This window comes from Agelaius tricolor, unplaced genomic scaffold (assembly GCF_023055355.1).
Source record: "Agelaius tricolor isolate 1412-34295 unplaced genomic scaffold, bAgeTri1.0.p SCAF_6, whole genome shotgun sequence".
In the NCBI taxonomy this organism is placed as follows: domain Eukaryota; kingdom Metazoa; phylum Chordata; class Aves; order Passeriformes; family Icteridae; genus Agelaius; species Agelaius tricolor.
The window spans coordinates 50946390-50973908 of record NW_027269266.1 but is presented as its reverse complement, the minus strand read 5'-3'; the positions used below and the strand labels follow the sequence as shown (position 1 = coordinate 50973908).

Here is a 27519-nt window from a genome sequence, read left to right as displayed (position 1 = left end):
ACAAGTTCCCACATCCAGTCACTGCACAGGCACAGAAGCATATGAAGAAAGATTCTCTTGTCCCACACCTGCTGGAGCCCCAGTTGCCAGTCTCCATACCAACCAAGGCACCTGGACCAAATGGGTAGTGAGAACAAGTGACATTGGCACAGAGATGGTTTGACACAGTGGCATCACACATCTGTCACACTCCATGTATCAGCAGAGAGTTTCAGTCACTGTCAGGTCTCTGTCAGACATCCTTCAAAACTCTAATTCAGTTCAGGTGGAGTTCACTCCTATTGTCCTGACTAAAGACAAGGGGACACTTGCACAACTTTCCACCTTCTGCACATGAGTGAGGCAGACAAAGTGTATGAACAATCTGTAAAGACTGCCCATTTGTAACCAGAAAGAAACAAATGCTGTAACCTTCTTCCATTTCAGCAGTGAGACCAAATATCCACCACCCCTCACAGGGGAAGATGGTGATCCATATCCGCAGTATTTGCTTCTTCCTAGGAGCTCAATATCAATCTGGACAACTGAGACTCAAAAGCTAAAAGGAACCATCAGACAATCATACCTAGGGGTTTTTTTAATCCACTAGATTCTTCAATACCACCCAGTTCCCTCCTAGTAAATCCAGTGATTAGTACCTCAATCATTAATTTTTCTTTAGCATCAAGTCATAGTCTCTGGCTATGCCTCCATCTATGCCATTAATGACTGCTTTAGGACCTAGATTTTTGGGGTTTTTCCCCCTTTATGAAATGACAAAACATAAGTCACTCCCATATCTTTCTTTTTGATAAAATATACAGACTTTACATCTGAAAATATTTGTCTCTACACAGGGAGGAATTTTTTTTAATATTCATGCTTTATTTCTTTACCCTCTCTAGTTTGGTTATATTCTATAATAGATGTTAGTATTTGGCCTGAGGGCCACATTTGGGAATGTGGGGACAGAAACAGGTGGAGCAAGACATTTCCAGGTGCAGCCTTCATTGCTTAAGTATGGCTTTTATTCCTTTATGCTGTACATGTAACTTGCCTTGTTGGCTGGGGCACATAGAAAAAATTGTAGCTAAAAGCAATAAACTTGTAACACACCTCTGTCCTCACCATTACTTATTCCACATCTCATCTGATGATTCCTTCATTAATGTTAACTGTATTTACCTTCAGATCACTGAAGGTAAAATAAATACAGTTCTGTATTTATTCTTAAAAAAATCCCCACAATCTCAAACAGTAAGAAATCCCACTCAAAATATTTGTTATTATTTTTGGAGATTTCCGCTTAGCAGTATGACTGGGAGTAGTGGAAAAAAAGTGAAGCTAACTTTGTCTCCAGACAAACAGCTAACCTGAAACCCTGCCTTAAAATGCCCCAATACACTGCTTCAAATTTTTAGAAAATATAACAATGAAATTAACAGAAGAACCTGGGAAGCACAAGATGAGCAACTGTGCTCAATGAGACAGTAAAAGAGAAGATAAATATTTAAAAACTAAATTAGAGATCCACTGAAGGAGTAACATGACAATTCCTCTTTCCTTGTACAGTAGTAACCCATTAGGAGTACCAAATTCTGCAATATATTTATTTGCACTTCTTTCAAAACTAGCAGGCCCAGTACCTAATGAAAACCGTGCAGGAAAAACATTTTCAAGAATGAAAAACCAGAGTTCTTAGTCTGCACTGAGGAATCTTGCTCATTGCAGTTATCTGCAGATTTCTGACCTGTGCATTGTATTGTTCTAGGTGAGTTGGCAAATTCTTCCATACTCAAGAAAAATTTTTCCACATTTGAAAAAAAATGATGTTACACATCAACATTCAGTTGAAACCGGTAACACAGGAGAAATGCAGCAGCCATGTACCAGTAGGTGTTCGTGGGCATCAGTATTTCTTTTTCTTCTCAAGAAAAAAATAAAATCCTTCTGTTGCAGCATAAAAAGCTTGATTAGAAGAATAGTGCCTCAGGCAAACCCTAGAGGTAAGAAGCAACTTGAAAGAAACACTGTGTTCAAAAACTAAGTTGATGCAATATTAAACAAGTGAAATCAGGGAAACAGGGCGGGGGGAAATCTTACAGAGTCAGATTCTGAATTCTTTGACGTTGATTTGACATTAACCTAATTCTGCTAATTACTGCAGAATTGCTAGTTGCAGCAATTACACCACTCACTCATACAAGTGTAATATCCAGAGCCAGGCCCACAATTCTCTATCTGCAACACAGAGAGCTGCTCACACAGCCCTGAGGTTCACTACTCCTCCAGCAGACCCCAAAACATAACTTACCTGAGTATACCCACTTCCCTGGATGGGCAAGGTCATGGGGAACTGAACTGCATGAATGCAATCAGAGCAACACTTCTCTGCATCAGAAATGGTCCTTAGAACAATAGTTGTGCTCTGCTGATCAAACCACACACAGGAGACAGGTCCTACTTAGACTTTCTGGTTCTGTCCAAACATTTCAAGTGCATCATTATGGGACTGAGATATCACAGGCTGAACAGCAAACACACAAACACAGAAGATTTCAACAATGCAAAAGGAAGTCTTCCCAATGAAATGCTTGACCAAAACATCATAGTTCTTTCACACTGCTATTATTTCCTTACAACACAGAAGCCAGGTGCACATTTTTTAGTCACACTTCACCTTTCACCTGTTACCCATAAGGAATATTCAATCTGTCAAGTGTCATATCAAAGGATTTTTGAAGATCCTCGTTCAAACCAACAGGATCAATTGCCTGGAGAAACCAGCATTGCCAGAGGCACACAGTGACATCACTATCAGCACTACCGGAGTTTGGGCTGCCGCTGTCCCACCTCTCTGCCCCCAAAGTCCTTTACTGTTTGCAGCAAAGGTTATCTCACTCCAAAGCAAAGGGCAGGAATTGCCTGATTACAGTCTCTTACAGATCCTACATTTGTTTTGAAAATGTAATTTGATGTTGGTTTTGTAACCTGTTATTTTCAGGCTGATGTCAAAGCACGCAGGTGTAGGAGCTTGCCTTTAAATACCCAGGGCTTTTTGTCCACCACACATTTCAAGTTTTGCTCCAAAGGTTTGTTCTTTACTTGGCATTTAGGTGACCATGCTGAAAAAGATGACAATCCTCTCAGCAGTGCTGATTCTGATGCTGATAGATAAACTAAAGGCACAAGGTGAGTCAACTTGAGGCAAATCCACCTTTGTCAATTTAATATTCACATTCATATTGTACTTACTCCTGAGGTTACTTTTCTTCCCCTCCCTTAACTCCTACTTGGGATCTCTGATCCCTAAAAAGAACTACACACATTTTTGGATATACCTAGAAATAACTTTTGATACCATGCTCCTCATCCTGTAAATTCCTTTCACTTTGTTTGTAGGTGCCCCTGTTACCCCAGTGCTTGAGGCAGCAAGCATGGAGCAAAGCAGTGATCCCAGCACACAGCCAAGCACAGAGCTGCCCCCGGACTACAGCGGAGACTCGCACCAGGAGAATGGCACTGAGCAAGCTGGGAGCAATGGAGTGCAAGAAGCTGAGCAGACCTTTTGGGAGCTGAGTGGAGAGTCAAGTGCTGAGTCTACCCCTAAGCCCAGTGTGGAGCCAAGCCAAGAACCAACTCAGGAGTCACCCAGTGAAATATCTGGTAAGACCCATTTTGTCTTTGATTGTCCACATTATGTCTCAGTTTTGTTACTCCAATCTCCCACCTTTCCTGAATTAAGGCAGCAGGATGAATTAAAATGCTGCTTTTCCTTGTAGTCTATTTTTGGCAAAATATATGGCATACCAGATACCTAGCCTCTCCTTATTCCAAAAACATAAATAAATTGCTGCAATTGAGAGGAAAATGATACTCCTTAAGACAAAATGTGTTATTATGGATGAGTGCATTTTATAACTATATATGAAGCAAAGACCTCCCCTGACCTGGAAGAGGTTTCTCTTGTTGATATAGTTAACACTGGCTTATAATGCACATTTCTAATGTGGGACAAAATACACAAACGCAACCACACCAAAAATGAAAACATATTTATATGGACAAGCTCCATTGTTATGAAGGCCTGTGGTATGTCTGAGTGACATTTCACTCTGATGAACACCATCTCAATAAAGATGGGCCAAATTAACCCCTACAGAAGAAAGACCTGAGGAGGATTTTGGTACCTATACAATAGAAAGCTCTGTGGCCTGTATCTCCATATTTCTCATTATCACACTGAGCTGCTTTATCATATACCCAGTCTCATTAATAAATAAAGGAGCACAGCTTCATTATCAGATGTTAATTCTTTTGGGGATTTTTGGCGTTTTCTTATTTTGTTGATTTGAGGTTTGATTCGGGGTCTTTTTATTATATTATTTCATATTACATATTTCCTTATATGTGAGGATCACTCGCTTTCTGTAAGAGACATTATAAGTGAGAATCATTTAAATATACACAATGGAATAATGAAGCTGTGAGGAGGGGGTTTTGTTTGCTTATTCCTTACAATAGTTTAGGAACAATCTTAATTTCCATGGTATTCATTGGTAACAACTTGCAAAGCCCCAAAGTCGCACTTCTGAGCAGTTTAGTAATTTGATACTCACTCTCTTTTTTTTGTTCTAGAGTAAATTTCAACATTAAAACTTGATGAAAAAGCAACACCTACTTACCTATAGAGGTGATTTCACCACCAAGAACACATGTGAGGTGCCTGTTGCAAGCTAGATGGCAGAGCCATTCCCAGAACTACACCTTGCAGGAAAACTGTAGCCATAGCCTTCAGTTCCAGGACCCCATCTAATTCTTGCTTACTTTACCAGATTAATTCAACAACAGCTGACCTGCACTGTTTTGCTTGCACAATAACCTGAAATAAAGAATGTCATCGCAAGTACATGCTTCATCATTATTGTAAGTCCTTCCCCTGGTCCACTTCAACTAAAAAGATTAAAAATACTTTAGGGTGTGTTTTTTCAGGCTTTTTTGGGGTTTTGGTTTTTTTTTTTTTATGTCACCTCTCAAACATTTTTCATACAACTGATGCTTGTGTTTTCTTATTTTATTTCTGTTCTGACCAAGCCTGCTTTCAGTTTGCAGGAAATAGAAGCAGGGTTGTGAAAGCATTTTCAGGCAGGCTTCAGCTGACTTCAGAATGCTTTACATCTGCTGAAGGTATCCTCAGATGGCAGGGGCAGTTTGAAACACAAACCACTATTTAGCCCATTAACTTTTTAAACAGCTGTGGCTACAAACATGCAAAAACCTCTGATTGTTTTCATGGCTTGCAGGCACAATGGCAAATAAATCATTGATCCTCGAGTTTTGTCAGCCAGAACAACAGCAACTAAAGAACATACACAGAAACATGATTGTACTAAAAACTTAACTTAGTGATTTATTTCTCATGTAATATCCAAGTGCTTCCTACTGCCTGGCATCAATTGCAGCATTCTTGGTTTAATATCCTTATTGTTGTAGCAAAGAGAGCAGGCTGAGTGCTGCATAGAACAGAGATGTTGGCTCTCCTTAAGAGACCATATAGAAATAATCTAAAATGAATTAGAAGTGTTAGAAGAAAAAGGTTCCCTAAAAAAAATTTAGGACTCCCTCTTTTCCAAGGAACTTAATGCTTTAAACTTCCACTAAAAAAAATATCCCTTAAAACCCATAGCAGCAAGTGAGACATCTCCATATCCTCTAGTGCCTGCTGAAGAGTAGACATAGCAGTTGTGTGATGTTGGAAGAAAGGAAAAGCAGTCTTGGATTTCCATTTATTCAAACTTATTTCAAATATAATTTTCCATCTTCTAATGGCTCATTTGCAAAGTCATAAATAAGGGAAGTTCAACATCTAATCTCCTACTGGTGACATTAAGTAAAAGATATCTAAATTCACCAAACCAGAACAATGGTTTGTATGAGCAGATCACCAATATATTCAAAGGCAATATAAAATAAATATTACAATCAAAAGACATTTTGTTTCCAAGCGAGCATTCTTTCATCTTATAAAACAATTTTTAGAGCTTTTCAACAGTACACTTCTGTTTGACTAATCAGCAAAAAAAACACTGTGGGGAAAAAAATAAGAGAACATCCACATTCTGAGTTTTTCATTGCAAGATTCAACAGGGACACAGAAAATAACAATAAAACCCTCAAGCTTCCCAGTATCATGTAGAAAGGGTTTAATATTCCTAAAAGATTGCCTATATGATTGGCAGAAATTAGTAAAAGAAAGAAAATCGATTCAGTAGCAAATACCGTGTTGGTCAAAAAGGACTGGTAATGAAGAAAATCACCACACGGTGGCTCCAGATACAGAGGCTTTTCAACAGAGTTGCACTTCCAGGTCACACAGAAGTGAACAAGTCTGCCAGCTCTGCAGCAGCAGCTGTGAAGGAATACTGCAAACAGACCTCAGCCCCTTCTGATCCCAGGAATACAGAGTCATTTGCTTTTTACTGCTTTCTCTGGGTCACCTACCATGTTTAAATGTGGGCCGCTGCCCTCTCACCTGTGGCTTGGAAAAACTTCTTTAGAAGGTACCCAAGAGGATATTCAAGATTGCTGAATGCAATACAGGAGGGAAAATGATGGAAACACACTTCTTAGAGTCACAGCAAGAAGTGGAATGAAGCAGCTGTCTCCCATTTACTCATTCAAAGCTCTTATCAGGGTGAAAAGGCTGTAAGCATATTAACTTAAATGCAAAGGATTGAAAGGCCATAATGAATTACCATGCATAAGTGCACTATTACCATGCACCTAGCTTTGACTACATCCTGTAATACTGTAAAACAGATTAATTAGTGAAAAATCACTGGCAAGGAGGAGGCATTGCCAGGAGCATCCGAGGGAGATTTAAACAGCTCCAGGGAGCACAAGGGGCTGTTTGAATGGGCAGGGTGCAAAGGTAGAGCACAAAACTTAGGGAGCGAGTGATCAAACTAGAAGAGGAGTAAATATGCCTTCAACTCAGTCATTGGGAAAAGGAATTTGATAACCCAGATGGACCTCAGAGAGCAGGAGATAACTGGAGCTGCCCAATCTGTTCTACAAATAAATTAATGACAAGTTCAACCAAGAAGAGGTGGCAGGTGAATGGAGTGGTTGATTCTGCTTTATGAGGTACAGAGGCACTCATCTGTTGGCCTGACTCACTCTCAAGGGAGGTGGACAGCCTTCCAGGAGCCTGGGTCTGGGACATTACTGAGAAGCTCCCAAGCCTACTCAAACACAGACCGTTACCCACTATTAGTCGGTAATATACATGGTGGAGCCAGGGATACACCTGGCACCAGTCTGGGAAGCATTAAGAGGGACTAAGGAGCGCTGGGAGAGATAGTAAAGGGTCCTGGAGTTCAAGTAGTTTTTTCATTAATCCTCCAGGTCAAAGGAGAGGGACTTGAAATAGGCAGACAAATCTGGCAGGTCAACAAATGGCTACAACAATGTTGCCCTAGTCAGAGTTTTGGTTACTCAGACTCATAGGACTCACTTTGCCAAGCCTGGTTTACTGGGGGATGACAGTATCTACTTGACAAACAAGGAAAAAAGTATCTTTGGTGCCATTACTGGAACTTGTGCTCACCAAGAGGAAGGAGCTGGTGGGGAATGCAGTGCTTCAAGGCAGGCTTGGCTGCAGTGACCAGGAGATGGTGTTTATGATCCTGAGGATAGCAAGGAGGGCACACAGCAAGCTCACTGCCCTGACTTCAGGAGAGCACTTTGCCCTCTCCAAGGACATATTTGGTAGAGTCCCATTGGATAGAGTCCTGGAAGACAGAGGGGCCCAAGACCACTGGCTGGATTTCAAGGATCACCTCCTCCAAGCTCAGGAGCAAGGTATCTTAACAAGGAGACTGGGCAAAAATGCCAGGAGGCCTCTAGGGATGGATAAGGAGCTGCTGTGCAAACTCAAAGCGAGAAAAGGAGCTTTCAGAAAGTGGACATGAGGACAGAGGGCCTGAAAAGAGCAGGAAAATTGTATAGGAAACTAGGGACAATGTTAGAGAAGCCAAGGCCCAGTTAGAGTTGTGTCTGGCCAGGGAATATTAAGAATAACAGGAAGGGATTCCATAGATACATTGCAATCAAGTGAAAGACCAAGCTAAGGTGAGTCCTTTCCAGAGGGAAAAGAGAGACCTGGCTACCCTGGACAAAGAGAAGGCTGGAGTTCTCAACAACTTCTGTGCCTCTGGCAGATGCAGGGACTGGGAGGATGAAGACCCTGACTGTAGGAGAGGATCAGGTTTGAGACCTTCTCAGGTTTGAGAATGTGCACAAGTCCATGGGACCTGATGAGGCTCATCCATGGGTCCTGAGGGGGCTGGCACACAAAGTTGCTGAGCCACCATCCATCATTTCTGAAAAATCATGGCAGTCAGGTGAAGTCCCTGATTATGAGAAAAAGGGAAATGTAACTCCCATTTTTAAAAAGGGGAAAGCGAAAGACCCAGGGAACTACTAATCAGTCAGTTTCAGTTCTGTGCCAGGCAAGGTCATGGAGCAGATTCTACTGGAAACTATGCTAAGGCACCTGGCTAACAAAGAGATGGCTGGTAAATGCCAAAATGGTTTTACAAGGAGAAGATCGTGCCTAACAAATTTGGTGACCTTCTATGACAGGGCTACAGCATTGGTGGACAGGAGCAGAGCAACTGACATTGTCTACCTGGACTAAATGCAAAGTGTTTCAAACTCCTGCAGGACATCCTTGTCTCCAGATTGGAGAGACAGGGATTTGATGGATGAACACTCAGTGGATAAAGCTGGATTGCCACATAGAAAGAGCTGTGGTCAATGGCTACACATGGAGACCAGTGATGAGTGGTGTCCCTCAGAGATTGGTACTGGGGCTCCTCAACGTTTTTACTGGCAATGTGGACAGGGGGACCAAGTGTACCTTCACAGGTTTGCTGACACCACCAAGCTCTGTGGTGCAGTTGACACCATGGAGGGATAATACCACGCAGGGGCCAATGCAAACCTCATGAAATTCAGCAAAGCAAAGTGCAAGGTCCTACACCTGGGTCACTGCAATCCCAGACACACCAATGGGTTGGGCAGAGAAGTGACTGAGAGCAGCCCTGCTAAGAAAGACTTGGGAGTTACAGGTGATGAAAAACTCCACATGAGCCAGCTGTCTGTGCTCACAGCTCAGAAAGACAATTGAATCCTGGGCTGCATCACAAGGAATGCATCACATGCAGCTCAAAGGAGGGTGATTCTGCTCCTGTACTCTGCTCATATGTGATCCCACCTGGAGTACTGTGCACAGTTGTGGTGTCCCCAACATTAAAATGACATGGAACTGTTGGAGCAAGTCCAGAGGAGGCCACAAAGCTGATAAGAGAACTACAGCACCTCCCCTACGAACACAGGCTGAGAAAGTTGGAGCTGTTCAGCCTGGAGAAGAGAAGGTTGCATGGAGACCTGATGACAACCTTCCAGTATCTGAAAGGGACCTACAGGGAAGCTGGAGAGAGACTCTTCATCAAGCTGGAGAGAAACTCTTCATCAGGAACTGCAATGACAGGACAAAGAATAATGGGTACACATTGAAAGAGGGAAAATTTAGGTTAAATATTAGAAAGGATTTCTTTACTGCAAGTGTGGTGAGACACTGGAACAGACTGCCAAAGGAGGCTTGGATGCCCCATCCCTAGCAGTGTTTAAGGCCAGGTTGGCTAATGCCTTGAGCAATCTGGTCTAGTGGGAAGTGTCCCTGCCCATGGCAGGCAAGGTTGGCTCTAGATGATCTTTAAGGTCCATTCCAACCCCTTAACATTTTGTGAATCTATGAAATAGTAAGCTGTCTTTTGGAACCTCAACTTTCACAGCTCTGAGCTGCAGACAAAAAGAACCCCTCCCTCCCATGTTATTTATTCATAAATTATTAACTAGGAAGTTTCCTGTACCCTTTTTCAGGACACATGATGCAAGACAAACACAGTTTTGAAACACACAGTTCTTTTTGTCTTAGACAGATGGCCTCCCCAAGCCCTATTCCCACACCTACTGCAGAGGAAAGACATCACAAAGGTGTCCAGAGTAAGAGCTCTCATGGCAGAAATGAAAGGTACTTTTCTTCCAGCTGTTTACAACACTTCACAGACATCTCTGGTTGTGTCTGGTAAATACATCACACCATAATGGATTACTATCTCTCTAAGCTCCCGCATGGTGAAACTTGCACTGTTAACTACTAAGGCAGACTTCCATTTCTGCAGCACAGCCAACATATTATTGTTTCATTGGGTTGGTCCTCCTCTCCTTTCAGAAGTTTCATGAAAATCAATGGATACAGTGGGGGATGAATCCTGCCATGAGGTTTCATTACTGTGTTACACTGTAGGAACAAGCTAGATGTTTTGTTAGAACTCACCAAGGAGGAACTGAGAAACTTGCAGGTAGTACATTGGATGCTGAAGCAGCAAAACCCAAAATCCAGTTCCACCCATCTTAAACTTCATTAACTACTTCAGGGACCTACAGAAAATGGGGAGCATAGAGAGCAGACTGCCATCCACATTGCTAAGAGCCTCAGGTAAAGCTATGCAGCATGTGACCACTGGTGACCACTCGTAACATTTTACTCTACAGGCATAGTAAGAGCAGACCAAGAATCCCACCAACAAGAAGTACACTTCTTCCCCTTGGGAGTTCATTTTACTCAGCTGAACAAGGCACACAGAGTGGTCTTGCTGGCATTCCAGTATCTTTGCACCACTGCTAGCAACCAGAAAGAAATGGTTTGAGCCTACAGCTAAAAGCAGCACTGCAGATACATTGTACTGTAAGAAGAAATTTAGAGTGGAGTGGCAAGAGAATGTTCTTGGCCTGAACTATTAAGCTGCATAACAATGCAATTGTGTTGAACAACAGCCTATAAAATATTTAGTGGGTAGCTCTTTCACTAACCTGATAAAAATGTATAGCTTGGGGCTCAGAGCTTCACTCTGACGCCTCAAGATTTCCACTAGGAAACTGATGAAAATTAATACCAAAGAGCAAGTGCTGTCATTACAGCATTCAGGAAAAAAAAAACAAAACATGATAAAGACCCCTACAACTGCAAATCTCTCTGGGCAAAGAAAAAAAAAATACAGCAGAAGAAATAGTTATTTATTCTACACTTGGAACAAAAAGAGCAATTACACCACCAGCAAAAGGGCTTCTCTCTACTACAGAGCAAACTAGGATTTAAGAACATGCTCTGCAAATCTCCTCCATCACTCCAACACTAAAGGACCTCACTGAGGCTTTGTAATTCAGATGCAACAAAGCCAGGTTCAAGATCACCATGAGTTCTCAGCAAAGAGCATGCTAATATCAAAAACTACCTGGGTCCTGGCTGAATTTTGGATTCTGTTATCTGAAGCTTTGAGCTGGACTTTTCAACCAGCAAGACTTTGCTGGGCAAAGCCTAAGAGAAAAGTGAAGTGGATGTGCCTCCTTGGTCTGCTACCACTGGCTGTCCAGTTTAGCCCAAGAGCAACAACATATTAATGCAAATCAACTCCAACTGATTTTTCCAGGAATTTTAAAGCTGTTGCCTAATTCAGCCTTACCCTGGTATACACATAGAGGTTGCTTTCAGTAAGACAAGGAAGGCTTAAGTTGGTTTCTATTCATGGCTACTAGTCGCATCTTCATGAAACATCACACTCCCAAGAAGGCATAAGTCTCTGCACTAGGTCCCCCTGAATCAACCAAAATCAAGGTTGGATGGAACAGGGGAAAGAAAGATTTAAGTTCCATGGAAGTCAAGCCCAAAGTTCATCTAAGATGATGAATTTTACCTCTCTGGGGAGGACAAAAATAACAAGGAGACCTCAGTAACTGTGCTTTAACTGAACTTTTTAATGGGGATGGATACAATTAATGCACTGTAAGCCAGTTAAAAATTTTCATTGACTTGTTATTACTTTAGTGAATAAATTAATGGTCAGCTGGACAAAAAATAACCTCAAGGAAGGAGTAAAGATATTACAAATCCCTTGAGGAGCTCTTCCACTGCTAGTTGCTGTCACCATTGATACACACCCAAAATTGTATTGCTGTGACTCTTCTGTTTCTCTAAATGCCTCCACTGCAGTAGCTGCAGTATTTTCCACTGCTAACTCATTTAATGAGTTACACTCCATTATCAGATGGGCAGCGCTTTGGTAGAGGTGTGGCTAAAGATTCTTTGCTTTCTGTCAATGCTCGTGGCTGATGGACAAAAACACTGAACCTGACACCTTGGTTTGCTGCTGCCCTTACAAACCCACTATTTGCAGTCATGGTGATGGCTTTCAAAGTGTCTCCTGTCCCAAAAATGGCTAAAGAGCGGCTGTTGATTTTTGAACTGGCCACGAGTCCTAAGGCACGGTCCGAGGGCTGATCTGGCACCACGTTAATTCTTTTAACAAGCAATGCAGCTCGCTCTTTCTCTCCAGGTCCTCCCAGCGTTTCCAAGATGGACTGGAAATCTCTGACAGCAGATTCACAGGCAAAGAGCTCCTTTCCTTCCATGAACTCCTTCAGCTGAGGCAGGACTCTCTCCCTTCTTTCTTGGGCTGCTTGCTCTGTCAGCACTTTTTCCTTGAAGACAAAGTAGCAGCCACCATAGCTCAGCGCAGAGACGTAGGTTATTAAGGTAGTGATGTCCAAATTAACTCTATTGCAGATGTTTACTTTGATCTGGGTAGGGAAAGCAATGCTGGCCACTAAATTCTCCCGGTCTACCCTGGTCACCTGCAGGAGTTCAGGGTCTTCTTCATCTGATTCACTGGTGTCAAGGTGCTCGTTTTCTGCAGATGGTTCTACCAGTGAGTTCACAGCAACAACATCTCCTCTCACAGATATTCCCATCTCCTTGAGCTTCTCTGCCATAGGACTGGACACGCTGTTGTAGAACGCAAAGATGATGTGGGGATTGCTGTACTCCACTGGCTGCTGACGGCTTGCTTGCAGGAAGTCCTCTGCCTGCTCAATGACACTTTTGTCACCATACTGGCCCCTTCCCAGCCAGATGTTATGCAGGGCCTCAGCTTTACGACCGATGGCCTTCACCCACGTGTGACCTCCGTTCGCAACGACATCTACCACCAGTGTCTGTTTGTCTCCAAACCTGTCCTCATAAGCAAAGACATGGAGGACACTGACAACATCCTCCAGGTTCTCTGCCGACTGAATAATGGCTTGGAGGTGGGTAAGGTTTGTACTCTGCAGATGGGATTCTTTAATGGCCACTTTCCCTGCCTCCACCTTGTGTAAGAAATTTAGCTCTGCCTTCAGTTTGCTACATAGCTTTGCCCCACCTTCTATTCTCCTTTTCTGGGACTTGGAAAGGGCTTCCGCTCTCTTAATCAAGTCTTTGGCAACAGCAATTCTTTCACAAAGCAGCGACTGCACAGACATGTTGGAAACATTATTCCTGTCAAGTGAGAACAAAGGAGAAGATTGAGAATAAAAACAGTCAAAAGAGTTCTTTCTAACAGTATACACTGCAGCCTTGCAGTAGATTTAAGTGCAACAGCTATTGTAAAGCACAAGGAACTGGAACCTCAACACAAAGTCCCAGTGATGAGTTCAATTCCTTTCCTTCAGCTTCAGCAATCTAACCTACAGCCTCAGAAGACCCCAGTTCTCAGCAAGGTAGCACTCAAGTCTACACACATACCTTGCAAGCTTGTGGTTTCCCCCCATCTGCCACGTAAGAGACCTTCACTCAGCCAGTCACTTATAGGGATGTTAACTCTCACAGCTCATTTGCAAAAGCTGCCATCCAGAGCAAAATCAGAAATACAGTTAATGCCATAAGCAAATCTTGTCTCTCCCTCTCATCACACTTACCATTAAAATTAAAAGCTACCCACCATGCTTACACATACCCAGCTTTCAACCTGCATTGTTCAACTCAGTGCATGAACCCCTCAGAGGGTGGTGAAGCACTGGGACAGGGTGCCCAGAGAAGTTGTGGATGCCTCATCCCTGAAGTGGTAAAGGTCACAGTCAGGTTGGAGGGGGCTTGGAGCAACCTGGTCCAGTAAAAGGCACCACAGTAAAAGGTGTCCCAGCACACAGCAGGGGGGATTGCAACTAGATGATCTTTGATGTCCCTTCCAACCCAAACCATCATGTTTCTATGACACAGCCTCATGACAGACTATGATTCATAATTCTACTATCAAGAGAATCTCTATGCTAAAATTGCTATGTTTTCTAATTCTACTAAGGGATTTGCTGGCTTGCATCTGATAAATCTATTTGTTTTTCACATCTGTGTTACTTTAGCAGGCCTTCCTTAAGGAAAGTATGATTGGAATTCTTTTACTGAATATGTGCTGTCTTTGAAAATGTAGGATTCATACTACACCAAACAATAGCATATTTAAGACATTAACCACTATGAATAGAGAAATTAATAAATTCTGACTCCTGACTACAAGTATAAACACTGTAATTCTTCCTATAATTCTTACCTAACCTGCATGTTGAAGTAAACTGGCATTTAAGGACAAGATAAATAAAACTCCAACTGAAAAGGAGCAACAAGACACGGCCAGGTCCTACAACAGGCTCTGCCAGGCCTGCCTTCAAACAGTGGGCTTCCCTGGCCCTATGTCCAAGTGGAAATATGGCCAGCATTAACTGCTACTGGCCTGGTCCCCATCCAGCATCAGCAACATCTCCACCTGCTTCTTCATGGCCAAGATTCCTGATGCCTTCCAAGATGACTGACTAACGCTCTTCACAGTCCCAGGAGGCCAGAAAAATCAGCCTTTCCCCCTCGAAGTCTTTGCACAAGCTTACCTTTGAATGTAATGCAATGAGTAAAACCTCACGATTAGTAACTGGTCACCTCTCCCCACAGCAGCTACAACTCCTACACACACACACGTTTCGACACAGAGCATACATAAATCAAGAGTTGCAGTGACACTAAAACCACAGACGCAACTACTTTTTCAGCACAACTACTGGGCGGTAGCGCCACTATCAACCACAAGGTCACACACCGCCCCTTGCCTTCCCTGCCTTCGCCCCAGGGCCCGATCTCCCCTGGGCGGGGATCGGGGCACCGGCCGCCCCTCCCGCCCGCGGCCCGGCCCGGCCCGGCCCTCTCCTCCTCTCCCTCCGCTCCGCCATCACGTGTTCGCCGCGCCGGGGAGGCCGCGCCGCCATCTCGGGTGAGGGCACGGCGCCCTCAGCGCTCGCCCCAGCCCGGCTCAGCCCCCCGGCCGCCCCCAGCCTCGCCCTCCGCCCACACGCCGGCCCCGGCGGAGCGGGCGGGTGAGGGGCTCGGCCCTTGTCCCTCCTGTTCTCCCCGTCCCCCCGTCACTGCTGGGACGCGATGTGCTCGGGCCCGCCTCGCCTCTCCGGGGGCTCCCGGCCCCGCTCCGTCCCCCAGGGCCGCCGCTTTTCGCCAGCCCCCGCAGCCCGTACTCACAGCCCGGCGGCCACAGCCCTCGGCCCGGGCTGGCGTGGCGTGGCGTGGCGCGGCCCAGCCCGGCACCTCCCCCGGGGCCGCCGGGCGGGGACAGCCGCACCACCCGCCTCGCTCCGACGGCCCCAGCCCGCCCGGCCTGGCTCTGCTCCCCGGCGTGCCCGCGGCTTATCGCGAAAACCCTTCAAGGGCGAAATGCATTACATCAGGTCAGACGCAATCTCAGAATATTCTTGGTTGGAAGGAACTTACAAGGATCGTTGCGTCCACCTCCTGGTCCTGCCCTGGACAGCCCCAAAAGTCACACCGTAAGCCTGAGAGTATAGTCTAAAAACCTGGGGAGTCTGTTCCACTGCCCAACCACCTTCTGTGTGAGGAACTTTTTTCTAATATCCAACCTAAATCTCCCACGACACAGCTCTAAGCCAGTCCGTCGACCCTGTCCCCTGGTCACTGCAGAGATCAGTGTCTCCCCCTCCTCTTCCCCCCATGAAAAAGTTAAAATTGCAATGAGGGCTCCCCTAAGTGTCCTCGTGGCTGAACAGACCAAGTGACCTCAGCTGCTCCTCATACAGCTTCCCCTCAAGGCCCTTCACCATCTGTGTTCCCCCTCTTTAGATGATCTGTAGTAGCTTTGTATCTTTCTTATAGTGTGATACCCGGAACAGCACACAATATTCAATGTGAGGCTGCAATAGCACAAGTTAGCCTTGGACTTTCAAGTTCACTGGAGAAGCAACAGCCCTGGCTCCATGCATGTTGGGTATGTGCACGTTGGGTCTGTTACATTTGGACAACAAAAATGACGTGTACTAAACCATTCCATGAATATGTGAGAAGTGTCCCCAGTATTGCCCCAAGTTGCTGCCTGCCTCCATGCAGCAGACATAGCTTTGGTCCCACTCCTCTCCGTGCAGCAATACTCCCTTACAGCATGGGAGAGACTTGGCTTCTGAGTGCTGGTTCTTGCAGGGAGAGATGATCTCTACTTGTCTGAATGATTTCACAAGACCTGGAAAGCAATAGTAAGCCAAAGCAAGTTGTAAGGGGCTTACTGCACCTGTATGTCCTTTACTGTGGGTGATGGCACACTGGAACAGGCTGCCTGGAGAAGTGGTGAAGTCTGCCTCACTTGAGCTATTCAGGAACCATCTAGACACAATCCTGTGCCCTCTGCTCTAAGATGATCCTGCTTGAGCAGGGAGGTTGGACCAGATGTCATTCTAACGTCTAACTTCATTAAATGAAGTACTGTTCTCTGATCCTGATCCCACTCGCTAAATAAAGCCCAATTCTCATAGATATCACACTATCCTGAGGACCTTGGAGCAGATCCTCTTCCAGGATAAGCAAGTCAACATTACATACTGCAAGTGGCAAGTGTCTCCTTTTCTTCTTTCAGATGACTGCATTAGTAGGAACAAGTTAAACAACAAAGTTATAATTCATAGTAAGCTGAAGTAATCAAATCTCTAATTTGTCATTTCTCACAAAGGAACAATGTTTGTCTGTCTTATTGCACCTTGTCTCCTTTATGCAGTTTTTACAAAATATTAAAAAAAAGCTAATCTCATGTAACTGAAGGGTGCACTTCTTCAAAATTACCACAATCACCATATAATTTGGCAGTCCAATGCACTAGTATCGCTCACTCCTGAAATTATTTAAGAAATACATCTTCAAGTTAAAAATACTATTTCCTTTGATTTTAAATAGAAAAATATGTTACTTAGTTCTCTGCAGTTTAAAGATTTCCCTTTAAATAGTAGATAAAATTTAGCTACTATTCTAGACATGCAGTTAAAAAAAGAACCCTGGACTTAAAACCACACCACTTTCCCCATCAGAGCAGCATAGTATCAAGGTCTATCTGACTACCACTAAGGAAATTATCTAAATAAAGCTTAAATTCAAAATAGTATGCATATTCTTTCCAAATTACACTAAGTGCCATTAACACTGATTCACTACAGGGTTTAAGTACTACCAGGGAGCTTTGGGACTCAGTTCTTAATGGTGTAAAAACAGTCACCAGCTTGGCTTATCCAAGTGAAAACCACTGGCAGTAAACCAGAGACCTACTCATATCCTTTAACACAAAACAAGGAATAGTTTACCATGGTTTGAAACTTGCTTTGGTTTCAGCTACCCTTCATAGGATGGTGTTCTTTGCTCATCAACTGTTTCTATTAGCAGAGACAACTAAACCACTGCAGTCAATTTCTGAAGTACCTACACACATTTTTGCATGTAGAAAATCTTGAATATTTATACAGCATTAAAAAACTAAGTGTGCATAAATATTCTACATCAAAGATGCAGCAATATAAAGCTTTCAGTTTCAGATCTGAGTTGTTTTATTTTCTCTAGAATAAGAATCAGAGTACGGCCTGGTTTTCAAAGTAGAGTACTCAAAAAGTGATCTGGCAGAAATCTTAATGAACCATTTGGACAGAGCTTTTATTTCTGACATTAGGAAATAAAAATTCATTTCTGGCATGCTTCAGAAATTCTTATTCACCTGATGATAACAAAAACCATCAGAAGACAGACACGGGAAAGCACAGGTCAATCAGCTTATACACTATTTTCTACTCATATTCTGTATTTTCTTCATTAGTTAAGGCTGGCTGACATGGGACCTGCCAGGCTGCTCCCTTACATCCTTAGCCTTACGAACAAGCAGACTGATTGAGCTGTTGCTCTGAGTTCATTATCAACATTTTAACAATCAGATTGTTTTAAAAATACAAAATCTGAAAACAGTCACTTAAATAGCTGCATACCAGATTATTTCTGTTGGAAAAAAACCTGTGTATTTATCCCATTTCTTTTGCAGTAAATGTAGGCTTTTATGACTTGAATGACTCTACACATATAACAAATGTATTGATATAGCCACACAATGTCTGTAAAAGTTATGGTGCACAAATTAAATGCTCCTTTCATTACATCTTTAGAATTATCTTGCAAGTTGGAAAACACTTTAGCACAATTCAAGGGATAAAGTAATTACACTACATACTCTCATTCTGTTTTGTAAATCCCATTGATTTTTATTGATAGTGATAAATGCATTTAGTTTTCAGTAAGAGTTACTGTTTCTACTTTTCCTAACAATATTTCAAGACTGTAAAGGTGCAATTTCAAGGGCCAAGAAAATAACTCAAGTAAAACAAGTTCTTAGGACACAAAGACCAGGATGGTCAAAATCAGAGTGGCTCAATCAGATCACAGTACACACCTGAAATGGAAGCCTTTCCTGCCCCTTTGTGAAAGTACATGATCTTGTGCATCCCATAAAACTATTTCTGGAGGTTAATTAACATTTAAACAATAATCCTAAGTGAAAAAATTATCCTATCACTCAACATTTAAATTTTTTAAAAGAAGGCTGAATATAAGTTCAGCATGGCTGTATATGAAAAACTGTTTCCTCAGCAATAAGGATACTGAAATCTAAGTTTTATGTAGATAGACAGGCTAGGATTGAAAAGACACACAGACACTTTCCCCCAAAACAATGGCCTCTGTTTTTATTCTTTAGCCTTTTTCAAGCTGTCACTATAACTTTACATTTTGTACAGTATTTTGTGTATCAAGGGAAAGAATTATCTTTAACAAGATTCCATGTATTACAATATCAAGGACCGTTGTATTTGCATCCATGATGTTTAAAAAATCTCTCAGACAAACCATGTAGAAATAAGTATGCAAAAACTGCAAAGAAAAACATTTAAGTAGCCAAAATTAAAAAGACCTTTGTGTGAACCACAGTCTAGCTCGGTTTCTACTAGGCTATTGCAGCCAAGTAGTCCTTAACCTCAGTTGGAGTGAGCCTCCTAAAACCAGCTTCATTACAGATGCCAACTTCAATGTTGTCTTCTGTCATTTGCCCTTCAAAGCTCTCCTATTAAAACAAATACAGTTCAGTGAATCATGTCAGTGAAGACATAAGAAACTTCTTTCTTAAATGCTTTGCTAACCTTTAGTGTTAAGATAGCTGTATGAATGGCATCCTCAAGCTCCAAATCTTCATTGTATCTGTAAACAGACATTCATTTATTTCAGCATAGGACAAAAACCTTTACAAATTTTAATAATCCTGGAGTCTCTAAAATCCCCAGAACTACTAAAATCTGTTTCTCATACAAGTATTATTTATAAACATAGTGGCATTAATAGTCAAAGTTATAATTTAAAAAAAAGCCTACTTTTCCTACTGTATAAAAAATTGTTGCAAATATGCTGAATATAATGTCTACTGCACTCAAGTAACTCTACATAAACACAAAAGTTGGAGTTTAAATAAATCAAACTTCCTGTGCACTTATAAACAAGTACACTGAGAGCATCACATCTTAAGTATTTAAAAACTTTGTTCTTACAATTTAAAAAGTGTACATTTTTTAAATCTGGCTATTTTATAAGGAACCTGAACAAAACACAGTATCCTTTCAGAGAAGTATCAAATACATTACCTTTTCTCAAGAAATGTTTTCCCATTGACGTAATTTTTTCCCATTGCTGTTGCTTTCCAGGCAAAATAAGCTCCCTGTAAAAGCAATAATCTATTGATTGAATAATCTATTGTTTTGTGTAACTTAGTGAAAGACTGTGTATTCAGTTACTTGGTAAAAAAGTAAAGCAGCAATTAGTAAGATACTGAGTGGTCTGAGACTACAGGAGACAATTTTGGATCATATTGAGACTAATTTTATATGGGAACATATGCTGTGAAACTGTACGAGAGGTGTATTGCACCCCACCTATTTTCATTCTCTCGCTACTTTGAAAGATGCATTTAGTAAGTCATTAGCATAGTTTGGATTTGGGATTCCTTAACCAGAAATAGTCCATTTGCCTTTGAGAAAGTGTACACTCAAATCCTTACTGAGGCTCATCCCACATATTCTTCTTTTTGAAGATAAAGTAATGTAAGTGACTTGTTGCAAATCAGCCATCTGATTTATGTTCACTACGACGAACATATTTAGTCATTGCTTCTATTCTCTCCTCTGGCATGAAGACCAGCAGCAGTTCTATGCCTCCATCAGACTGCCTTAAACGAGACATCTGCATTTTGCTTTTTACACTGAAGCATCAGGTAATTCAAACCACCAGAAGCTGCACTGATCACTACAATGACCTCATTTTTTTCATCTGAAGCACTGCACCTCATACCTGCATCTAAGGGTAGTTTTTCTGAAGTGCACTGCAAACCCAGCAAATAAACTCAATTATATTAACCACTGTCATTAAATACCACAGCATGTGCATTAAATCTCACAATGCTACAGGTTTTGGCCTAACTTCCATCCAGTTTGGAGAAGTACAAATAGTCAATTTATTTTTTCCTAGTAGCTGTTACAGAACACCATTTTTGCTGGCACTATCAACTAGGTGGGAAGGTATGAAAAGGGATGACCTCCCTCAGAAACAGCTGCCATCCCTCAAAGCAGTACAGGAACATGTAGGCACAGAATGATGCAGGCTTGCTCCAAGCACCTACTGAAATGACCCATTTTGACTTCTGAAGTTATCTTTCATTCTATCTCTCTATTATTATTCTCGTCACAGAAAGCATTTCATGAGCACATGCAAAGTTTCACGTTTTATCAGAGCAGCAGAACTTACAAGTGTAAGATACTTACAGATGGATCCGACTGAAATAAATACGGCCGCCCTTCATTCCAGCCACATATTAGCAGCGATACACCAAAGGGACGAACACCACTACAGGCAAACAAAACAGAATGAATTATCCAGGGAAAGTCAAAGGTGACCAATTATTTTGGATGTGTTTATCATCTCCCCAGACCAGGGCTATAATAAGGATGAGTTGACCAACAGAACAAAATCAAAAGTGTCCTGCCTTGGCTGACATGTTTTTGTGCAAGATATGAAGACCCATTCTCACCCACTGCCAATGAGTGCTCCTCCCATTGGCACACTTTCTGCGCCCATCCTCCACTGAAAAACTGCCTTTTCCACAAAACCCTCAATCAGTGGGTAGCTGTTACTCATTACATTTCAACACCACAATCTTTCCAAGCAGCTCTGCAATCCCAGCACGTACCCAGACTGCGTGTACTCCTGCATCACAGAGGCAATTCTCTGTACTAGCTGAGCTGTTGGAATGGGCTCATGATAAACCAAGTAATATTGCTGGGCCAGCTTCCGAGCTCTGTGCACAAGTACTCTGAAAACAGAGACAAAAGTACTATGTCAAAAAAATTCCAACTAGAACTGAAAACTCATAATAATGAATACCTATTCAGGAGTTGTACATCTAGCATAACATCAATGTAAGAACACAAGACTGTGCTGAGTTATTCTATTAACCATGTAGTTGCTGAAATATTTTAAGTAAGGTTGAATTACACTGTTTTTATTCTTTGGATACAAGGTTATTTGACAAGTTAATGAATATATTAAGAAAAACTTCAAGTGAATGTCATTTACAGTGCAATATAATATTATGACATACACTTAGAAAGAAACAGCTAATTGCTACCTGTTACTTAAACTTCCTGTATGAATATGCATCTAAATGGTGATCAAACAGAATGTTTTAATACCTGTAATCTGGACCCATACCACTGTACACTAAACCTATATGTTTGGTAATTGGTTCTACTTTGTGGACGCTCCTTTCATCATAAAGAATGGATTTCTGCTTTTTCTCAGTTGCCAACACCACTCCATTTGCAGCTGGAAAAGAACAAAAAATATTTAAAGATTAAACTAAAATTAGTAGTCAAAACACAGAATGAGCTTATTAAACTGTAAAAAATTTCTTCCTCTCTTTTTAAAAGCCATTCAAGCTTACAATCAGGTTAAAGAGAGATACTTTGATGAATACACCCAACATATTTCTTTTTTTAAATAACCATACAGCTCCCATAATCCCATTCTAAAGATTCCGTATAACATGAATAACTGAGCAATCTAACTAGCTTTTTTTGTATGTGTCATTTCTATATATAAGGACTGGAACACTCAAAAAAACCCCAAAATCAAACATCTACCAGCTGAATGTCTCCAAAATCACCCAAAAAAAGACCCCCAGGAACTACAAAACTAATTAAAACATGTGAAAATCCACTGAAAGAGTAACAAAATATATAACAGAAAGAAAGATAAAGAAGTATCCAATATAAAAGACCCAGTACATGATCCAAACTGGTTTAGTTCTCCCAAAAAAATAGACAAAATCCCAATTCCATCAGTATTTTCAGGACCTACCTTTAATCCCAACTGATGGAGCTCCTGCAGCTACTGCAGCCAAAGCATATTCAATCTGAACAAGCTTTCCAGAAGGACTACAAAGGAAGATGCAAAATAATGTTTTTCACTCAGTGGGGAAAAATCTGCAGGGTGTGTCATGATTTTCTATTGAAATTACATTGTATGTGTGATTTCCAAAAGCTTTCAAGGCACTGATGTTCACTGCTGAAAGGAACCAGCAAAACACAGTTATGCTTTTTGACTGACAAACACACAAGGTCAATGGCACAAGACAGCAACAACTCCCATTCCATCCCCAGATATTCCTGCATTTTGTTTTAATGATCCACGTTATTCTGGTAATGGATGCAGAATCATCCGAATGGAGCTGCAGGTGTCAAGCAAAATGAGTTACAAAGTAACTTATTCAGAAGCAGAGGGGTAGAGGGGTCCATTCTCCATCCCCAGTACAAAGGACACCAGAGGCAGCACTCATTGGACAAATGATTTTGCAAGTGGATCTGTTCTCTAGGCTGTATTTCAGACACTGCTGCTTTAATAGTTGCAGAAGTAAAATGGGATATTATGTAACTCAGTGCTTAGATGAAGAAAACAAGGCAAGCAATAATCAATCAGTGCAGTCACAGAGGAAAGAGGGTGTAAGGGTGACAAAGTAGTAATTCTGGCTTTTCCACTACAAACTGTAACAAATCAGAACAATCATTCCAAGCACATAGTGCCTCTGTAAAATACAAAAAGTTTGTGACTCCCTTAGGAAATAATTTCTGAAAGCTAATAAAGAATTCAATCTACTTGAGCAGATGAAACATCTTAGGCTGCTCCCATCCATTAAGAACATTCTTTTCATCATTTTAGGTTAGAAACTGCTTCATTTGCTCAACTGCAACAAGCCTGTAGCAATCCCTTTTGGAATTACACAGCATGACTCTCTGATGAGATTAAGGGGACACTTCCTCACAAGCAGCATAAAGGTTCTTGTGATCAGTTTTTCTTTTTTCTATATGCAACATAGGTCTGAATAACTTAATAGGTTAAAAAATTGAATGGAAGGTAATTTTTTTACTCTGAATTAATCTTCACTCTAGGTATTAGAGTAACACCCCAACAGACACCACTCCATAGCATATTCACTCTGTGCATGCCATCATTCCACGTTCAGGCTGTGCACAAAACCAAGTGCAAGGAGAGCAGCCACTGCCAAGCGTAGCAGGAAGGAACACAAACTATTTTAAAACTCATCTGCTTCACTCATTCCTACATCTGAAGCAAGCTCTCAGGACACCACAGCTCAGCTGTCGTGGTGCCCCCGAGTTTGCTAAGCCGAGTACTCGCTGTAAGGCACCGCTAGTGTCCGGACAGACCTTAACGTGGTCCTACAGCAGCTCTGTCTCACAGCAACGAGGAGACACAAGCGGCGCCCGCACCGGGGCCCGAGGTCATCGACAGACACCAGATGGACCCAGGACCCTCCCCGCGGCCCTTGAGGAAGCCCCTGGGCAGCTGCGTACTCCCCTCGGGCGCCTGACCCCGCCGCTCTCCCCACGCCCGGCACTCCTGTCCGGGTGGAGCCCCCACTGCCCCCCAGCGCTCGCAGGCCCGATGACTCTGCAAAGCGCCCCCTCGGTCCTGCCTCGCCGTCGCCGGCAGGCCGCTGCGCTCAGGCTGCGCGCCGTTCTCCCGCTGGCCCGGCAGCCCGCCCGCCTCTGCCCACGAGCCCACAGCCGTCCCTGCCCCGGCACCTGAAGGTGGTGAGGGAGAAGCTGTAGCCGCGCTCCGCCATTTTGGCACCAGCCCCTGCGCTCCCCGCGCCGGCTCCTCGGCGCAGGCGCGGACGCCGCTCCCGCTCCCAGCGCGAAGGCACAGCGAGCGCGCTGATTGGCGGGGTGGTGGCCTGCGCCTGAGCGTGCTGGGATGCGGTTGGCGGCGAGGCGCGCCGTGAGGCATACTGGGAGTTTGAGTCCTCCATCCGCCCTACACCGCCCCGCCCTCCCGGTAGCGAGAGCAGTGCTGGGACTTGGAGTCCTAGTCCTGTCTCCTGCACTGTCGGGACAGGCTAAGGGCACTCGGTTTCCCAGAAGGCTCAGGAACAGGGTCGCGTCCCCCGAGGGCTCGGCGGTGCCGTGTGGGGTTATGGCGGTGCTGGTCCTGGTCCACTCTCCGCTGCCGCGGCTCCGCGCTCTGCTGCAACGCTGCTGGGGGCGGCTGGAGCGTGGCCTCTGGCCGGGTAGCTTCGGGGGCCAGAGCCCGCCATGGGGTAGGTTCCGGGCTCTTCTCCGCCTAGCTGAAGGAACTGGACGCGTTCTTGTGTCACCTGCTTTGGGAAGGGTTTGGAATAGATGATCTCAGAGGTCCCTTCCAGCGCCATCGATTCTGTGATTTTGTGAGAGGGCGATGTCGGGGCTTAGGGACTCGTTTTACCTCTGAAGGGCGGGAGGGCGCTGGGGTCAGTGAGGGAGCGGGGCGGGGGCGCCGCTCTTGCCTTGCTTCGGGGCTGACGGCAGCATCCGTGTCGTGTTTCCTCGACCGCACGTAAATGGGGCTTGGCTGTGAGGTATTTCTTTCTCACAGAATCACAGATAATGCTGAGCAGGAAGGGGCACACAAGGATCATCAAGTCCAACTCAGCCCTGCACAGGGCAGTCCCAAGAGTCATACCATGTGCCCAAGAGCGTTTTCCAAACGTTTCCTGAACTCTGGCAGGCTTGGAGCTGTGACCACTTCCCTGGGGAAGATGCTCTAGTGCCCAAACACCCTCTAGGGGAAGAACTTTTCCCCAGTGTCTGACCTAAACCTCCTTTGACTCAGCTTCATCCCATGCTCTTGAATCCTGTCACCACAGAGAAGAGATCAGTGCCTGCCCCTCTCCTTCCCCTCATGAGGAGGTTGTAGAATGTGATAAGGTCTCCCCTCAATCTCCTCCAGGCTGAACAGGTGAAATAACCTCAGCTGCTTCTTGTATGGCTTCCCCTCCAGGCCCTTTGCCATCCTCATGGCCCTCCTTTGAATGCTCTGTAAGAGCTTTATATTCTTCTGATATTGTGGTGCCCAAAACTGCACACAGTATTCAAGGGGGGAGGCCACACCAGTACAGAGCAGAGTGGGACAATCACACCCCTCTTTTCGTTTCTCCTGCAGGACCAGCACTCGCTGTGCAAGGTCCGGCCCTTGTTCCACAAGGGATCAGTGACGCTGAGGCGCCCAGCCTGCCGGAGAGCGTGGTGTGGATGGCGGCGCCCAAGCAGAGGCGCACCATCGAGGTGAACCGCTGCAGGCGGAGGAACCCCAGCAAGCTCATAGAAATAAAGGTGAGCAGCAAAGCCCTTGTTTTGGAGAATCATTGCAGAGGAAAGGTCTGACTCTGAAAGCTCTCTGGAGTTTTTTTGTAAATCAATTAGCATAAAAGATACTGTAATCTTTAAAATCCTTTGTAAATCCTTGGTTATTCATTATGTGTGACAGTATGAGGTTAAATAAACAGTGACACTTGAAGTGCAAGCCAACAAAAAGTGAATTTTGGCTGAACAGATAATGTAAATGGGAAAGGCCTACCTTTTCTGTGCATCTAATTGAGTCTATAGCTGTTTAGTCTTCCAAACATAATTAGGCATGATGACTTAAATACTGAATTTAGAGGCTATTCTTAGTTGTAAGCATTTGACATAGCAACACATTACAGAAAAGTTATGTAGAGGAATACATTTTGAAATGGTAGGTGAATTTCTCTAATTTAACATTTTTATTTGTATATTTTTATTTTGCCCTGTTTCTTTTTTTGCTGCTGCTCAAATTACAAAATTTCCTGGTTTTGACTGTCATTGTAGAGGAACATAGATGTTTGTCCTGAATGTGGAAACTTGAAGCAGAAACACGTCCTTTGTGGCTATTGTTACGCAAAGGTCAAAGAAGAAACTCGACTGATACGGATGGAAATATACAAGAAAGAGGGAGGGCCGTTTAATGCTCCAGCTGTAGAGACTGTTGTCCTTTATGAAGGAGAAAAACCCACAGAAAAAGATGAAGGCAAGCGGATCATTGAAAGAGCCAGGAAGCGTCCGTCTTGGTTTGTTCAAAATTGATGCTGTAGAATTAATGGTAGCAAAAGCAGTTGCTGCGGGAAGAGAATTCATGATTTTCCAGAATTTTTTTCTTGTTCACTCAGTGTGAACAGCACTCCTTTGAACTTTTGGGAAGCCTGCTTGAATTTTTGTTGTGCCATGTGATTTTCCAGTCAGGCATTGTTTCTCCAGCATGCAGTGGGAAATGCTTCTCAGTGATGATACATCACAGCAAAGAACAGAGAGAAATCAGGATCTGCCTTGGGTTTGGATATCTGCATACTGTCCCCTGAACAATTTGTATGCTAATGTCCTATGCTGGTTTTGTAAATAATATCTTCTAAATTCACAGATGTTCAATAAAGTTTGTTAAGTGTCCCAGGGAAATTTGCTTTCTGGTTTTGGCTACTGCTCTTTTGGAGGGGGAAAAATGTTTAAAAGTGATATTATTGATCAGAAACAAAAGATATTTGCAAGGAACTATGCAGTTATTTGGTTATTTCCTTTGTGTGGATCTCTCCACAACGTTGCTGTTTGAGATAATTTGTGATAGTCATAGGTTTGAGCAAAATAGTGGCTGCCACATAGTATTTGCATTTTTTTCTGCACTGGAGGAAGGTTGAATATTCCTTGCTGTTGTCAGTATCCAAGATAATTCTATCTTAAAGGGATGTGGAAAGCCTGTTTTCCCCTCCCGTCAGTGTACACTTGAGTAAAAAACCAAACTGAAATGTAATTACTGTAAATGTGACAGGGGTCAAAGCTGTTTCTTTGCAGCTG

General features: G+C 43.2%; 3 protein-coding genes across 5 annotated transcripts; 1 reads left to right on the top strand and 2 right to left on the bottom strand.

The window, feature by feature from the left end:
• Nucleotides 1-11842: 11842 nt before the first annotated feature.
• On the bottom strand, nucleotides 11843-15567 carry CUNH7orf25 (chromosome unknown C7orf25 homolog). Of its 3 annotated transcripts, none has more exons than XM_071429790.1 (2): nucleotides 15437-15567; nucleotides 11843-13420 (listed from the first exon to the last, which is right to left on the bottom strand). In XM_071429790.1, the coding sequence occupies exon 2, from the start codon at nucleotides 13402-13404 to the stop codon at nucleotides 12136-12138; it is 1269 nt and encodes a 422-aa protein (XP_071285891.1). In that variant the 5' UTR covers nucleotides 13405-13420; nucleotides 15437-15567; the 3' UTR covers nucleotides 11843-12135. The 3 variants fall into 3 exon arrangements, with proteins under 3 accessions (XP_071285891.1, XP_071285892.1, XP_071285889.1); XM_071429791.1 differs by lacking the exon at nucleotides 15437-15567 and adding an exon at nucleotides 15025-15404; XM_071429788.1 differs by lacking the exon at nucleotides 15437-15567 and adding an exon at nucleotides 14800-15018.
• A 2301-nt stretch (nucleotides 15568-17868) lies between these two features.
• On the bottom strand, nucleotides 17869-24561 carry PSMA2 (proteasome 20S subunit alpha 2). Its single transcript, XM_071429787.1, has 8 exons — nucleotides 24424-24561; nucleotides 22682-22758; nucleotides 22015-22147; nucleotides 21513-21635; nucleotides 21088-21169; nucleotides 19915-19988; nucleotides 19420-19477; nucleotides 17869-19343 (listed from the first exon to the last, which is right to left on the bottom strand). The coding sequence occupies exons 1-8, from the start codon at nucleotides 24462-24464 to the stop codon at nucleotides 19227-19229; spliced, it is 705 nt and encodes a 234-aa protein (XP_071285888.1). The 5' UTR covers nucleotides 24465-24561; the 3' UTR covers nucleotides 17869-19226.
• A 213-nt stretch (nucleotides 24562-24774) lies between these two features.
• MRPL32 (mitochondrial ribosomal protein L32) lies at nucleotides 24775-27126 on the top strand. The gene is made up of 3 exons (XM_071429786.1): nucleotides 24775-24938; nucleotides 25820-25989; nucleotides 26506-27126. The coding sequence occupies exons 1-3, from the start codon at nucleotides 24815-24817 to the stop codon at nucleotides 26758-26760; spliced, it is 549 nt and encodes a 182-aa protein (XP_071285887.1). The 5' UTR covers nucleotides 24775-24814; the 3' UTR covers nucleotides 26761-27126.
• The last annotated feature ends 393 nt before the right edge of the window (nucleotides 27127-27519 follow it).

What these genes read in the sequence shown, in the direction of transcription:
- CUNH7orf25 (XM_071429788.1), bottom strand. Translation starts at nt 14,903, where the DNA reads ATGCTCTGTGTCGAAACGTGTGTGTGTGTAGGAGTTGTAGCTGCTGTG. An exon ending in TCATTGCATTACATTCAAAG is followed by an intron (nt 13,421 to 14,799) that starts GTAAGCTTGTGC and finishes CTCACTTGACAG; the next exon opens with GAATAATGTTTCCAACATGT.
- PSMA2 (XM_071429787.1), bottom strand. Translation starts at nt 24,464, where the DNA reads ATGGCGGAGCGCGGCTACAGCTTCTCCCTCACCACCTTCAG. An exon ending in TATTTCAGTCGGATCCATCT is followed by an intron (nt 19,989 to 21,087) that starts GTAAGTATCTTA and finishes TTGCTTTTACAG; the next exon opens with GGAGCTTATTTTGCCTGGAA. An exon ending in CAGCTATCTTAACACTAAAG is followed by an intron (nt 19,344 to 19,419) that starts GTTAGCAAAGCA and finishes TTGTTTTAATAG; the next exon opens with GAGAGCTTTGAAGGGCAAAT.
- MRPL32 (XM_071429786.1), top strand. Translation starts at nt 24,815, where the DNA reads ATGGCGGTGCTGGTCCTGGTCCACTCTCCGCTGCCGCGGCTCCGCGCT. An exon ending in GGGCCAGAGCCCGCCATGGG is followed by an intron (nt 24,939 to 25,819) that starts GTAGGTTCCGGG and finishes TTTCTCCTGCAG; the next exon opens with GACCAGCACTCGCTGTGCAA. An exon ending in GCAAGCTCATAGAAATAAAG is followed by an intron (nt 25,990 to 26,505) that starts GTGAGCAGCAAA and finishes CTGTCATTGTAG; the next exon opens with AGGAACATAGATGTTTGTCC.